The sequence below is a fragment of the Haliotis cracherodii genome, unplaced genomic scaffold (genome assembly GCF_022045235.1).
Source record: "Haliotis cracherodii isolate W230 unplaced genomic scaffold, xgHalCrac1.p SCAF_15, whole genome shotgun sequence".
Taxonomy (NCBI): Eukaryota; Metazoa; Mollusca; class Gastropoda; order Lepetellida; family Haliotidae; genus Haliotis; species Haliotis cracherodii.
In genome coordinates this window covers 2,460,702-2,475,875 of record NW_027266270.1, presented here as the reverse complement: position 1 = coordinate 2,475,875, position 15,174 = coordinate 2,460,702, and the positions used below count along the sequence as shown (strand labels likewise).

General features: G+C 44.3%; 2 protein-coding genes across 2 annotated transcripts in view; both read right to left on the bottom strand.

Moving 5' to 3' along the window:
- Positions 1-150: 150 nt before the first annotated feature.
- On the bottom strand, positions 151-3,265 carry LOC139462622 (proteoglycan 4-like). The gene is made up of 2 exons (XM_071244455.1): positions 3,238-3,265; positions 151-821 (listed from the first exon to the last, which is right to left on the bottom strand). Exons 1-2 carry the CDS (start codon positions 3,263-3,265, stop codon positions 151-153), a joined length of 699 nt encoding a protein of 232 aa, XP_071100556.1.
- An 8,371-nt stretch (positions 3,266-11,636) lies between these two features.
- Positions 11,637-15,174, bottom strand: part of LOC139461710 (atrial natriuretic peptide receptor 2-like) — a 40,286-nt gene continuing 36,748 nt past the window's right edge. The window contains exons 23-25 of the mRNA XM_071243168.1: positions 13,858-14,020; positions 13,179-13,289; positions 11,637-12,703 (exon numbers count right to left, since the gene is read on the bottom strand). Of these exons, the coding sequence (XP_071099269.1) occupies positions 11,637-12,703; positions 13,179-13,289; positions 13,858-14,020 (1,341 nt within the window). The remainder of the gene's footprint in view (positions 12,704-13,178; positions 13,290-13,857; positions 14,021-15,174) is intronic.

Sequence of the window (15,174 nt, the reverse complement as noted above, 5' to 3'; positions counted from 1 at the left end):
TGGCTTAACCCAATACTGGGGTCTGGCTCTAACCCAATACGGGGTCCGACTCTAACCAAATACTGCATGGGTCCTGCTCTAACTCAATACTAGGGTCCTGTTCTAACCCAATACTGGGGTCCTGCTCTAACCCAAAACTGAGGTCCGGTTCTAACCCAATACTGGGTCCTGGTCTAACCCAATACTGGGGTCCGGCTCTAAGCCAATACTGGGGTTCTCTTCTAACCCAATACTGGGGTCAGGCTCTAACCCAATACTGGGGTCCTGCTCTAACCCAATACTGGGGTCCTCTTCTAACCCAATACTGGGGTCTGGCTTTAACCCAATACTAGGGTCCTCTTCTAACCCAATACTGGGGTCCTGGTCTAACCCAATACTGGGGTCTGGCTCTAAGCCAATACTAGGGTCCTCTTCTAACCCAATACTGGGGTCTGGCTTTAACCCAATACTGGGGTCCGGCTCTAACCCAATACTGGGGTCCGGCTCTAACCCAATACTGGGGTCCGGCTCTAACCCAATACTGGGGTCCTGTTCTAACCCAATACTGGGGTCCTGCTCTAACCCAAAACTGAGGTCCGGCTCTAACCCAATACTGGGGTCTGGCTCTAACCCAATACTGGGGTCCTGCTCTAACCCAATACTGGGGTCCTGCTCTAACCCAATACTGGGGTCTGGCTTTAACTCAATACTGGGGTCCAGCTCTAACCCAATACTGGGGTCCAGCTCTAACCCAATACTGGGGTCCTCTTCTAACCCAATACTGGGGTCCGGCTCTAACCCAATACTGGGGTCTGGCTCTAACCCAGTACTGGGGTCCTCTTCTGATCAATACTGGGGTCCGGCTCTAACCCAATACTGGGGTCCGGCTCTAAGTTAGAGCCAGACCTCAGTATTGGGTTAGACTAAAAACTTGAAGGTTACTCCATACTGAGATTGTAACTTCTTCCTCATAGAAATTGAAAACATTGAAAACAATACCTACCTCTATATCTTCCTTTATCATTTTAGTTTGAAAATAAGAACAAATATGTTTTATTTGATGTGGCCACAGTAAGTATTATTGTGACAAAAATATATTAGGATGAAAGTCTGTGCCATCTACTGATCTGTGATTGTCAGCATGTGTATTATGTCTTATTTGTGCCATATACCTTTATGATATACATGATGTTTCTATGTGTTTTACCAAAGACCCCTTGATTCCTTGGAGTGATGACAATGTAATTTCTAGTATATTTCATACTTGAGGAATAAAACATTGTTGTGTACGAGTTGCTAGTTGTGAAGAATTCAGCAAGTTTATTTGACCTCGTTTGTTGTTGCCAACATAAGCATTCAACAGTACACAAACAGAAATCTACCTGTCTGCCGGGTGTTTCTAGGAGGAAAAGAAAAAGTGTTGATTATTGTGTCTTATTTTTGTAAGATGTTTTAGTCAATTGATAGGACATTATGGATGATGTCAAACAGAATTATAGTCTTTGCTGTTCTGACATCTATACTTACACATTGTCAGAGCTCTGGCCCCTGCTGTTCTGTCATCTAGACTCACACATTGTCAGAGGTATGGCCCTTGCTGTTCTGTCATCTGGACTCACACATTGTCAGAGCTCTGGCCCTTGCTGTTCTGTCATCTAGACTTACACATTGTCAGAGTTCTGGCCCCTGCTGCTTGGACATCTAGACTTACACATTGTCAGAGTTCTGGCCCTTGCTGCTCGGACATCTAGACTTACACATTGTCAGAGTTCTGGCCCTTGCTGCTCGGACATCTAGACTCACACATTGTCAGAGTTCTGGCCCTTGCTGCTCGGACATCTAGACTTACACATTGTCAGAGTTCTGGCCCTTGCTGCTCGGACATCTAGACTTACACATTGTCAGAGTTCTGGCCCTTGCTGCTCGGACATCTAGACTTACACATTGTCAGAGTTCTGGCCCTTGCTGCTCGGACATCTAGACTTACACATTGTCAGAGCTCTGGCCCTTGCTGCTCGGACATCTAGACTTACACATTGTCAGAGCTCTGGCCCTTGCTGCTCGGACATCTAGACTTACACATTGTCAGAGTTCTGGCCCTTGCTGTTCTGTCATCTAGACTTACACATTGTCAGAGTTCTGGCCCTTGCTGCTCGGACATCTAGACTTACACATTGTCAGAGCTCTGGCCCTTGCTGCTCGGACATCTAGACTTACACATTGTCAGAGCTCTGGCCCTTGCTGCTCGGACATCTAGACTTACACATTGTCAGAGTTATGGCCCTTGCTGCTCGGACATCTAGACTTACACATTGTCAGAGTTCTGGCCCTTGCTGCTCGGACATCTAGACTTACACATTGTCGGAGTTATGGCCCTTGCTGCTCGGACATCTAGACTTACACATTGTCAGAGTTCTGGCCCTTGCTGCTCGGACATCTAGACTTACACATTGTCAGAGCTCTGGCCCTTGCTGCTCGGACATCTAGACTTACACATTGTCAGAGTTATGGCCCTTGCTGCTCGGACATCTAGACTTACACATTGTCAGAGTTCTGGCCCTTGCTGCTCGGACATCTAGACTTACACATTGTCGGAGTTATGGCCCTTGCTGCTCGGACATCTAGACTTACACATTGTCAGAGTTCTGGCCCTTGCTGCTCGGACATCTAGACTCACACATTGTCAGAGCTCTGGCCCCTGCTGTTCGGACATCTAGACTTCCACATTGTCAGAGTTATGGCCCTTGCTGCTTGGACATCTAGACTTACACATTGCCAGAGCTCTGGCCCTTGCTGTTCTGTCATCTAGACTCACACATTGTCAGAGCTCTGGCCCTTGCTGCTCGGACATCTAGACTCACACATTGTCAGAGTTCTGGCCCTTGCTGCTCCGTGGTCTTGTGGAAGAGCGTCCGCCCGGAGAGTGGAAGGTCTGGTGTTCGATCCCCGACCGTGTTATACCAAAAGACGTTAAAAGATGGTACTTGTTGTTACCCTGTCTGGCGATCGGCATTAAGGGGTTAAAGCAAGGACTGGTCGGCTCGGAGTCAGTATACTGTGTCTGAGTGGGGTATTCATGTTAAACCGCGGCATGGTATCTCAGTGAGCTAGCACTATAAATCGGCATCAGTCCGGACTAGTACAAGCAGACACACACACACACACACACACACACACACACACACACGTGCATGCACGTCGGTATATAAGTGCAATAATCTTGGATGCGACGTTAAACCCCATTTCACCTCACCTCACCTTGCTGCTCGAACTTCCGGATTTGCATATTGTCAGAGTTATGGCCCTTGTTGTACGGACTGCAAGATTTACACGTCAGAGTTATGACTCTTGCTGATCGGACTTCAGGATTTACACTTCAGAGTTATGGCCCTTGCTGCGCGGACTTTTGGACTTGCATCATATGTCAGTAAGGAGGAATTAAAAACTACATAACTCCAGCTGTTTGACCCTTACTGTGAAGTGAAACCTCACTGGGGATTAATGTTTTCTACACAAAGGTTGAAGGCTATAGCAGCAAAATGGGCCTTTTGCATCATAAGGATTTCCCCCACATCACCTGGCTGGCGTTGTCACAAGTGGAACATGAGACAATTGTCGCGTGCCCCACCAGAAAGGCAGGTATCTGGTGTCAACACCAACAAGCAAATATTTGGGGACAGAAATAAGAAAATTATTTTAACAAGCTCTTAAATGGAATGTCACACTGGTTCTGACAGAACGTACACAGTATCCGTCGTGACGGAAAACATCAAATTGATACAAAGAAAGCTTTCGAGAATATTCAAGAAAGTTACCACCGTTCACAGGTCTCTTTTCATACCGGTGAAGATCCGGGGTAGAATAGGTGTACAGCAACCCATGCTTGCTGTAAAAGGCGACTGTGCTTGTCGTAAAACTCGACTAGCGGGATCGGGTGGTCAGGCTCGCTGACTTGGTTGATTCATGTCATCGTATCCCAATTGCTTGGATTGATGCTTGTGATGTCAATCACTGGATTGTCTGGTCCAGACCCGATTTTTTACAGACCACCGTCATATATTGCTGAGTGCGGCGTTAAACAACAAACAAACAAACAAACATCTCTTTTCGAAACGATGTTTTAAGTATATAGTGTACTGTACGAACACATACATACTGTATATAGTGTACTGTGCGAACAACCAAGTTACCCAATACATCTAAAGACTTTCGTAATCTGTTTTCTTCAGAAGGTTGAGTTTCACAACACGTCATCTTGAGTCCGACAGACCAACCAGATTCCTTTGTTACATTGTCTCTGATTTGAAAAGTGGCCACAAACAGGTGTTCACATCCGTATTATCCCGGAATCACCAGGGCGCGGGTTAGAGCTGGCCCTCGGCAACCTATGCTTGTCGAAAGAGTCGACGAAACAGAGAGGGTGGTCCGACTCGGTGACTTAGTTGATTCTTCTCATCAGATCCGACGGAGTGGGGCGATCTTTACATAACGTCCGTGAAATGTTCTAGTCCCGCGATTGAGATTCGAACGAGACGCCTTGTCCTCATGACCAAAGAATTTAACCCTGTCAGCAAGCTGACAAGATAAGTCCCATGATGGAGATTCGAACCACGGACCTAATCCTAGGTCGGACGCCTTGTCCACTTGACCAAAGAATTTATAACCACGTCAGCAAGCTGCCAAGGTAAGGATGTCATCTGTTGGATGACTCACGTTCTAGAACAGACGGGCTGTCATCACTCAGTCGGACTATTACAAAGTGCGGCCATAAACAACAAATAAACATTATCAACTTGGACAGTTGTCGTAGAACATTAAGGTGTATTAAATTAATTAAGTTTAGATTTCCAGTTAACATATCCGTCCTCTTTAAAGATCAAGGAGAGGCCAAGAAAGAATTGCAGCATATGATCTTCATTTTTTTATTGTGTCATATTGACTTGACCAGGTATACATGGCCAATTGGCGGAGGTTGTAGTTGATCACATTTTGGTTGACAGGTGAAGGTCACAAAAAGTCTCAATTATAAAGGTTAGTCAGCACGATAAACTTTGTAAACGAGCGAGGTTTAAACTGGTCTAATACATAAAACATTAGTGTCTATGTAACTTCATTTTTTGTATAACTTCATATTTCGAAAACTATATTATCTACTTTTCAGTGAATGATTGATGTATATATTCAATCATTCACTGAATATAAATGTTAAAGCTTGAGGCCATGTCATTTATAAAAGTGCGCGAATCGTCTGTTATTTGTATGAATATGTCATTTTGTTACAAATGCGATCGTTTAAATTTCAAACGTTTCGCTGGATCTATTAAAATCTGAATATCTGAAAGGAAAATATATAACTTCGTATTGAGGCGAATGACCCATTACATGAACTCGAATTCTACCTGTCGTCCGTCTGTCCGTCCGCTTTCACAGGTCATCTTGAACTTAGTGAATCAACAAGTTATTTAAACTTTCTATACAAGTACAAGCTTCATACACAAGACTATTCAAGCATGGGACTGCTTGGTATGAAAGTTTCATAGGGTGTACAATGTAAAGAATTATGCCACGCACACCGAAGCGGACTACTTTTATTTCTAAGGTATGTGTGTGAATCCCAATATTACAACAGAGGGAATTCCCTTTCTGCTCACGTGTATCGTTATGCACAGGACATTTAGCCAAGTTATTGCAAACAACCCTTTGCAAACGCGCAGGCTCGCTCGCCTGTTGTCGGCTCAACTGGGTTCCACAAATTTCATGTCTTCGGGTTTCATTTCTAACTAACATTTCTCCAACTGCGTCTTCCTGTTCTCAGGGACCTAATGTTTAAATCTGGAGGTAACTGACCATGTCATTTGTAACAGCCGCCTTCTCCTGGACATATTTGTTCGGGTTCGCACAAGTCTGACTGCTGCAGTTCTTCTCGCCTCTTTCCTTGATTGACAGGTCCTATGAACATTGTTTTGATCTCACTCTCCGTTGATTGGCTACTGACTTTGTAGGCGTGCATAAATTAAACAATCACGTGATTCATGTCACACCACAGAATGTTTTCCTACATCTGAAATGTATATCAATCTCGTCATATTTGTCTGCTTTTATGTATACAACTATTTTTGGTTAAACTATTGTAGATGAAACATGTTTTCATTGTCGATATTAATCATAAGCATTGTCTGTGTATTTGCTTTGGTTTAGTGAAGTATGAATCGAAAAACCGATGTGCAAACTTTTGTATGAATCCGCCTGGAATGTTGACCAATGTCGACATTTCTCTCTGCTTTGACATATACAAATGTTTTTGGTTAAACTGTTGTTGATAACACGTTTTCGTTGTCAAATTTGTTTACCGAAAAAATCCACAGTCAATCCTTATTTGAATTAGATGTTCATTATGAACAAATCTACACGTCAATTGCCACGGCTGACATGAATCAGGTCTGCAACCCACTAGCTGCCAAAACAGCACTGTGCTGACGCGCCAGGGACTCTCTGGACTCTAATGTTTGTTTGTTTGTTTGTTGTTTAACGCCGCACTCAGCAATATTCCAGCTATATGACGGCGGTCTGTAAATAATCGAGTCTGGACCAGACAATCCAATGATTGATGTCATGAGCATCGATCCACGCAATTAGGATACGATGACATGCATCAACTAAGTCAGCGAGCCTGACCACCCGATCCCGTCAGTCGCCTCTTACTGCAAGCATGGGTTGCTGAAGACCTATTCTACCCCGGATCTTCACGGGGAGACAAGCATGGGTTGTTGAAGACCTATTCTACCCCGGATCTCCACGGGTCCTGGATTTAAATACTTCTGTGGACATGTACGGTATATAATGATTTGGGGAGATTTCCCGTATGCAATTGTTTTGTGATCGATGTAGGTCACTGCTAATGCGACACCGTGATATAATGTTCCTATCACCTGACTTCCATACATAATATTTGTGTTTCCTGATGAATAGACAAATTAGTCATCGTAATGAAATAGGTGTGTAAAGGGAACAAGTTGTGTATGAATGAGTACTACTGTTAAAGACCAGCTTGTATACCTTCGCCCTTTCTTCCTGTCTCTCACTCATTCACTCTCTCGTTCGCCCGCCCACCCAACCACCAAATCACCCACCCACGTGGGTAGTATTTTAATTGAAAACTTGTAAGTAAGATTGCACACCACACAGCTCAATATTTCAATGGTCTAATAACGGGGAGCTACAGTATCGGTGGTACCTAGGCAGCGTTATATCGGAGGATGTTATCACCCAGCAAACCTTGGTCAACTTCAAGAAGACCACACGACGGGAATAAGATATTGTAAGTTTTTAACAATAAAGGGTTAATACAAAACATTTCCCTCGCCATATGTAGAAGAGTTAAGGACTGGCAGTCGCCATCTTTGACGAACTTTTTCATCTTCAACTCGATCGATATCTTAAGCCGCTTATCATTACTAGAAACAATGTTCAGATGATCACAATTGGGTCCCGTTGCACAAAGCTATGATCTTAGCGCCGAGATGGTCGTACCTCCCATACTTTAACTGGCTTACGACTATCGTAGCGCTAAGTCTGCTTTGTGGAACTAGGCCCGGACCAATCTGTAACCTAGGACGTCCTTAACCATTACGTTCCGTCTTACTTTTGCATAAAACACTATCGCTAATGAAAACTACCGTTCGTGGTGTCAACAAATTTGAAAATAACGTAGACGGAAGTAATCGTCCTCCATGTGTTGTTAAAACTTACACACTGACTCATGGGAAAGTACAGCTGCGAGGGGGAAGAGTTCAAGCGTCAGCACTCGCTGAGTATGTTTCCTATACAACCTGGTCATAAATACGAGAAAAAACAGTGTTAATCTCTGGCACTTTATCGGTGTGACGTAAACACACGTGTGTTATGATGACACGTGACTCCATAAATGTCATGGCGGGTACAGGTGGCGCATGGCGCCCCTACCGGCCGTCCCAGGTCACGGAATTTATGGGGACGTTTTTTTTATTGTTACATTTATCAGGAGGGTTGCTAAATCAAACGCTAAAGACGTGGATGTCCCATGTTATATGATGGAAGGACCAGGTCTTCGCAGAGACGTAACACAGTGTAGACATACATGTTCATAGCATAGGCCTACCATGGAATAGATCTACATATACAGCAATATAGAGGTACCATAGCTTACACAGATATGTCCAGACAACAGACCTACCATATCAAAGACCTTCCATATATTATAGGCCTACCATATCATAGACCTTCCATATAGTATAGGCCAACCATATCATAGACCTTCCATATAGTATAGGCCTACCATATCATAGACCTTCCATATATCATAGGCCTACCATATCATAGACCTTCCATATATCATAGGCCTACCATATCATAGACCTTCCATATATTATGGACCTACCATATCATAGACCTTCCATATAGTATAGGCCTACCATATCACAGACCTTCCATAAATTATAGGCCTACCACATTATAGACCTTATATATAGTATAGGCCTATCATATCATAGACCTTCCGTATATTATAGGTCTACCATATCATAAATCTTCCATATATTATAGGCCTACCATATCATAAACCTTCCATATATTATAGGCCTACCATGTCATAGATCTTCAATATATCATAGGCCTATCATATCATAAACCTTCCATATATCATAGGCCTACCATATCATAGACCTTCAATATATCATAGGCCTACCACATCATAGACCTTCCATATATTATAGGCCTACCATATCATAGACCTTCCATATATTATAGGCCTACAATATCATAGACCTTCCATATATTATAGGCCTACCATATCATAGACCTTCCATATAGTATAGGCCTACCATATCATAGACCTTCCATATATCATAGGCCTACCATATCATAGACCTTCCATATATCATAGGCCTACCATATCATAGACCTTCCATATATTATGGACCTACCATATCATAGACCTTCCATATAGTATAGGCCTACCATATCACAGACCTTCCATAAATTATAGGCCTACCACATTATAGACCTTATATATAGTATAGGCCTATCATATCATAGACCTTCCGTATATTATAGGTCTACCATATCATAAATCTTCCATATATTATAGGCCTACCATATCATAAACCTTCCATATATTATAGGCCTACCATGTCATAGATCTTCAATATATCATAGGCCTATCATATCATAAACCTTCCATATATCATAGGCCTACCATATCATAGACCTTCAATATATCATAGGCCTACCACATCATAGACCTTCCATATATTATAGGCCTACCATATCATAGACCTTCCATATATTATAGGCCTACAATATCATAGACCTTCCATATATTATAGGCCTACCATATCAAAGACCTTCCATATATTATAGGCCTACCATATCATAAACCTTCGATATATTATAGGCCTACCATATCATAGACCTTCCATATATTATAGGCCTACCATATCATAGACCTTCCATATATTATAGGCCTACCAAAGTAGAGACTTGAAGTTTTTGATAGGCATTTAGAAGTTGGGGGAACATGGATTCATGACACTATTTATGGATATCAACTTCTTTTATTATTTGTTCGACGTTTAAGATCTTCTTCTTGCTCCTTCATCGGGTGAATGATGGGGAGCAAGAAGTAGCCCTGAAACGTCGTACAAAGAATAAAAGAAGTTATAATAACAGGCTATTGATATCGCGCATATATCCACTCCACTCAGCGCTATTATCACCCCTTTCACTGGATCACTGTGCATTCTCACTGTGCTGAATCATTCTCAGCTCCCTCCAACCCAAGTGCCATCTCATCCTACCGGGTACCCATTCACTGCTGGGTGAACTGAGGCACATTTCGAACAAAGTCACTTGCCCAAGGAGACGCCGCACGTGTTACATGTGCTTCAGTGTGGGGCAGGACCGAAGCCCTAGAAACTCTCAGAAGTATTTTTGCACGGATCTGCCGTAGTTTTATCTTACCAAAGCATAGACCTACGGTGGCATATTCTCACATGCACCATAATATAGGCCAATAATAGCATAGATATACCTCATCACTGGCCTACCATAGCATAGACCTACCATAGCATAGACCTACCGCAGCATTATCTTACATTCATCCTAACATAAGGCTAAAGTATAGACCCACCACAACATATACCTGCATGGAGGACTGCCATATGATTGGCCTCCGTGTACATGTATATTGGCCCAGACATGCCCTGGTAGAGACCTACTGACATTTGCGATACTAAATGTCTTTTTCATGCCTAAAATATATATACACTTGGTCGTTTCTGCATGACATGTATGTGTATCTTTATGTAGACACCAGCGTATACAGTAACCCAAATCAGACATCGTGGAACATTAATGTTGGCAGGACCTGTATAGAGAACCAGTTGGTAGATGTTGGGTGACTAGACGCCATGGCCATGGTTGTGGCTGTTGACGCTCTGGTCAAGTATGCGTCACCTCTAGTATGACACCTGGGACGTGTGTAGCGTAGGAGTTACGGAAGTTAAAGTATGTTTGGTGTTTAACGCACTCAACAATACTCCAGCATTATGACGGCGGCCTGTAGTGATCGAGTCTGTATCAGACAAACCAGGGACTGACATCATGAACAAATTCCTATGCCGTCGGGGTACGATGACACGCTATCAACCAATCCACGATCCTGACCATCCCAACCATGACCCCTTACGACCACCATAGCTCCCTGGGGACCTGTTCTAAACCGGAGTCTCCGATGGGGTTACAGTACGATCAGCAAACTCGGAACCTGGATGGAGGCATTCTCCAAGTCACTGTAACCCTTTCAGTGTTGACTGTTCTGGCAGTCCCTTGTTTCACTCACTGGTCCTACAGGAAGTCCCTACAAGGTCCTTAAGTGACCCTTACATGGTCCCTACAAGGTCCTAAAGCGGCCCTTATATGGTCCCTACAAGGTCCTTAAGTGACCCTTACATGGCACTTTCGCTTGTTGGACACAGGACCCACCGCAGTGAGTCAACAGCCCCCCTCGATAGTCTGAAACGAAGTTTTTTCATGTACTATTTTAAAATGATCTTTATTATCAAGACGAAATTAAAGCTATCAGACATTTGTATCGGAAATGACTCCCTGGTACAAACATGGTTATAAACGTTCACATCACAGACCGATGACGCATCAAAATCAAAGTATTCCTCCCCTGTCCGATCAGTGATGGTACCGAATGATGATGCATCGAAGCAGATCGTATAATCTTGAACACTTGTCCACGCTGTCAGTGGGGTATCAATGAACTGTCACACAATCCACAACCAACGCAGCTCCAAGTACATGCACTTGAGTCCGGAGATAGTTCCCTTTACGAGTCACACATCAATCACTTTCATTCTTTATCCAGAATCTTGATGTCACGTAACACAATGATAATAGTTGAATCAAAGAAAACGTGTCCCTTCAACGTTGGCCAGACATCTAACAGATGATTCTGTCTCAACAGAAATCCAACACACGAGCAGGAGTCTCTGTTGCAGACACACATGCCAGATTCACTCTTTCAGACATACGTGTTGGACTCTTTCTTCCAGACACACGTGCTAGATTCTCCCCCCTTCAATCTCACAAACCAACGTCTCGGGGGCCGCTAGTCATAAGGGCGTAATCTCCAGAATTCGAGTTACCCTTCGATTGCGATTATCATCTCTGAAGTTCAAGTCTTTCCTGGGGGTTCCGTTGGGCACCAACACACTGGGCCTGCTGGCATTACACCGGGGGATTGTGGCGCTTCTTATGAGCGAGTTCTTGGTGAAGCGTACAATTGAGTCTTTGTCATTATCGTGTTCATACGCCCTGTTAACGTGAGCGACAATAGAGTTGGAGAGTTCCCTAGGATCTGATGTCACTCGGTTGATATGTGTAGGATGTGTTGGTTCAGTCAATCTATTCACATGTGTGGAAAAGTCTGACTGTTCGTGAAGACCTGACGTCATTCTGCAAATGTTTGTGCCACGAGTTGGTTCTGCTGCCATGTCAACGTGACAGTCGGCACTGGGCTCTTCGCACGTCTCAGACGCCACACGGTTACCATGGCAACGGGTCTGTTCGGACAGTCTGTTCCCATGTGAAGCAATGTTTGCTGGTTCATAATTCTCTGACATCACTCTGTTAAGAGCAGAACACACAGGTTCTGTTAAATTATTCACACGTGAAGCAGATCCCAACAACTCATGGGGATGAAGCTTCAGACATTTCCCGGGCACTGTCGCGATGGTGGAACACTCCTCGGAATCTGATGTCACGTGAGACCTCGGTGTGCTGTTGCCAAGGTAACCACTGTCCTCAACATCCCTCGAAACGTCTCTGCAAGGCGTTGACGTCATAATGGGCATGGGTTTCAGAGCTGGGTGTCTTTCTGTTCGCATGTGAGTCTCGCAGTAGGCGAGACTTGGGAGTAGGGCGGCGTGACTTCCTTCTCGTGTGTGTGTCCCATAGTCTGGGATGCTGGTCAGCATGGGGAACTTGACTGTGGGTGACCCCGGGACGTCCTGGTCAGCAGGGGGCAGGACCTTGGTGAAGCCGTCCCTCCCGGTCAGGAAGAAGGTGTTCATGGTGCCCTTGCCCTTCACTGGGATCTCGCCCCGGTCGTAGAAGTGGTAGCCAGCGAACCGAGACACCAGCTTGTCATGGGCGACTGAGCTCAGGTGGATCTTCAGGGCTATTGGTAGGGAAGGAAACAGATGAACACACTCAGTCTTCAGGGTCACATTTTAAGTTCAGAGTTAACAATTAATAAACAGCTGTCCATTTAATATGTTTATCTAAAGGTCATTGAGCCTAGTATTGTCTATTTCATTGTTTCCCGGCGGTCTGTAGCTGGACCTGACAATCTGGTGATTGATATTATGAGCAGCGTTCCACGCCGCAAGGAATCGATGACACACGGTCACCAAGTCACCGAGCCTTTCCACTCGATCCAGTTTAGTTCTCTAACAGTAGAGTGTTGGCGACCTCTTCTAACCAGACTCTGAATGTTTAAATCTAGACATGAATCTAAAGGATCATCAAGAAAAGTTTCATTTTCCAGATCTAATTACTCGAAAATCAGTCTGAATGATTGAAGTATAATCTATATGGGCAGTTTTACAGAGCTGCCTCTCTATCTCAATAACAAAGAAGTCAATGGAACTTACGGAACCCGGTCGACTCCATCCTGGAGGCCACGTTCACCGTGTCTCCAAACAAACAGTACCGAGGCATCGCTAGACCAACAACTCCCGCAACCACCGACCCTGTGTGGATTCCTGAAGTGAAGAAATACAGCTTGTCATGTGCCAAAGGTCGTGCTCCACATAAAGTGTGATAATAGCCATTCCATATTTAAAGGACCCGCTTGCACAAAGCTGTCGTAACTCTACACCAGAGACCATATACCGATACTCAACCTGTACTTTCAGTAGTTTCCCTCATGCAACCGGGTCCCATGATCATAAAGAGGGTACCTTGAATTTTTTATCAATTAATCAATTTATTTTGTCCATATTTATTCATTTAAGGTTGTTCAGTGATATGTAACAAAGCGACAGGATATTAGTCAGATATACATTAAACACCGATAATCCGGACCCCGTTAATCCATTCAACCTTTCCTATTGAATTCATCCGGATAAACAATATCCGGATGAACGAGTTACTGGTCTATAGTACTCCTTTGAACACATTGACAAATCGTCCGCAATGCGGGATTTCCAGACAGTTGAGGTTTCACTGTATCTATTATATAAATATATTTATCCTGGGTAATGAGGCCTCATCAGGGTCACCAAAGAACACGTTAAGCTCAAGGACCCCCTGTCTCCCCTCCCTACTGACCTATACGTATCTTGAGGGGTCTGTCTGGTAGATGAGGTATGGTGAAGGTGGCGGTGGAGGCGAGGATGTCCATGGCACAGTCGGCGATCTCCTTGATGTGGTTGTCGCCGTTCCTCATCGGCAGACCGCTAGCTATCATGTAGGCGTCCCCGATTGTCTCCACCTAGAAGCAGTAACGTGGTTGTGACGTGGGTGTTCATTGGTTTGTTGTTATGTCGTCATTTCAGCTACCTCACGGAGGCCAGCACGTGATCGAGTCTGGCCCAGACAAACCAGTGAGTATTAGTACGAGCAATGTATTGGTACAATGTCATGCAATCAACCAAATGACATGCAATCAACCAAGCCACCTGCCCACCCAGTCCGTGTAGTCTCCTGAGCATTATTTTAACCCGGAATCTCCACGGGGTACGTCCGTAAAACCAAACCGACTTAGTTTTTTATCGCTGTCTCAGCATATCAGTGTTCAAACAGGTATAAGGGGCGGTCGGGTAGCCTAGTGGTTAAAGCGTTCGCTCGTCACGCCGAAGACTTGGGTTCGATTCCCGACATGGGTACAATGTGTGAAGCCCATTTCTGGTGTCCCCTGCCGTGATATTGCTGGAATATTGCTAAAAGCGGCGTAAAACCCCACTCATTCACTCACTCACTCAAACAGGTCTTAAGAAACCTTGGACCTCGATACATACAATGTTCAAATTAAACATTCTCGTCACGTTACTTCGCTGTCGCCATCTTTGGTATGTCTCAGGATCCTTAGCTTAACGGAAGCGTTGCGAGCATTGTATATGCAAATATTATTCCTAATATTTTAATGTTTATGTTTTACGAGAAAATAACATTCTAGTTGATGACTGGACGAGGAGCCCCATGAATGCCTCCTTCTGACAACTGATATAGTTGTGTCCTTAAACGCATGACTCAGTGGTACGCAAGCTTACACAATACGCCTATTCGGCCGAACCGTTGCTCTCTCGAGGAGCTACACTTGAGTCGGTGATATCTTTCATGAGCGCCAAATCTGTGTGCGCACCACTCGGCTCGACCTAGTCCATTAGGACATCGGCTGGACTGGCTTGAATCCATGTTCAAACTAGTCTCCGTATGACACAGTAGCAGTCGGGGACCTTATAGAATAGTTCAAGAGGTGTATCTTTGTTTTGTCTGCAATTCGAAGTGTATACCTACTTTCTGGTCAGAAGCGCTCACATGTCGTGGAAAATGGTAGGATCTGGCGTTACACGGTTTAAAGTGAGCGGACCCTTGTGGGCCCGAGTGGTGTTCGCATGCCTCTGTGAAATGTAGTGCCCAACATGT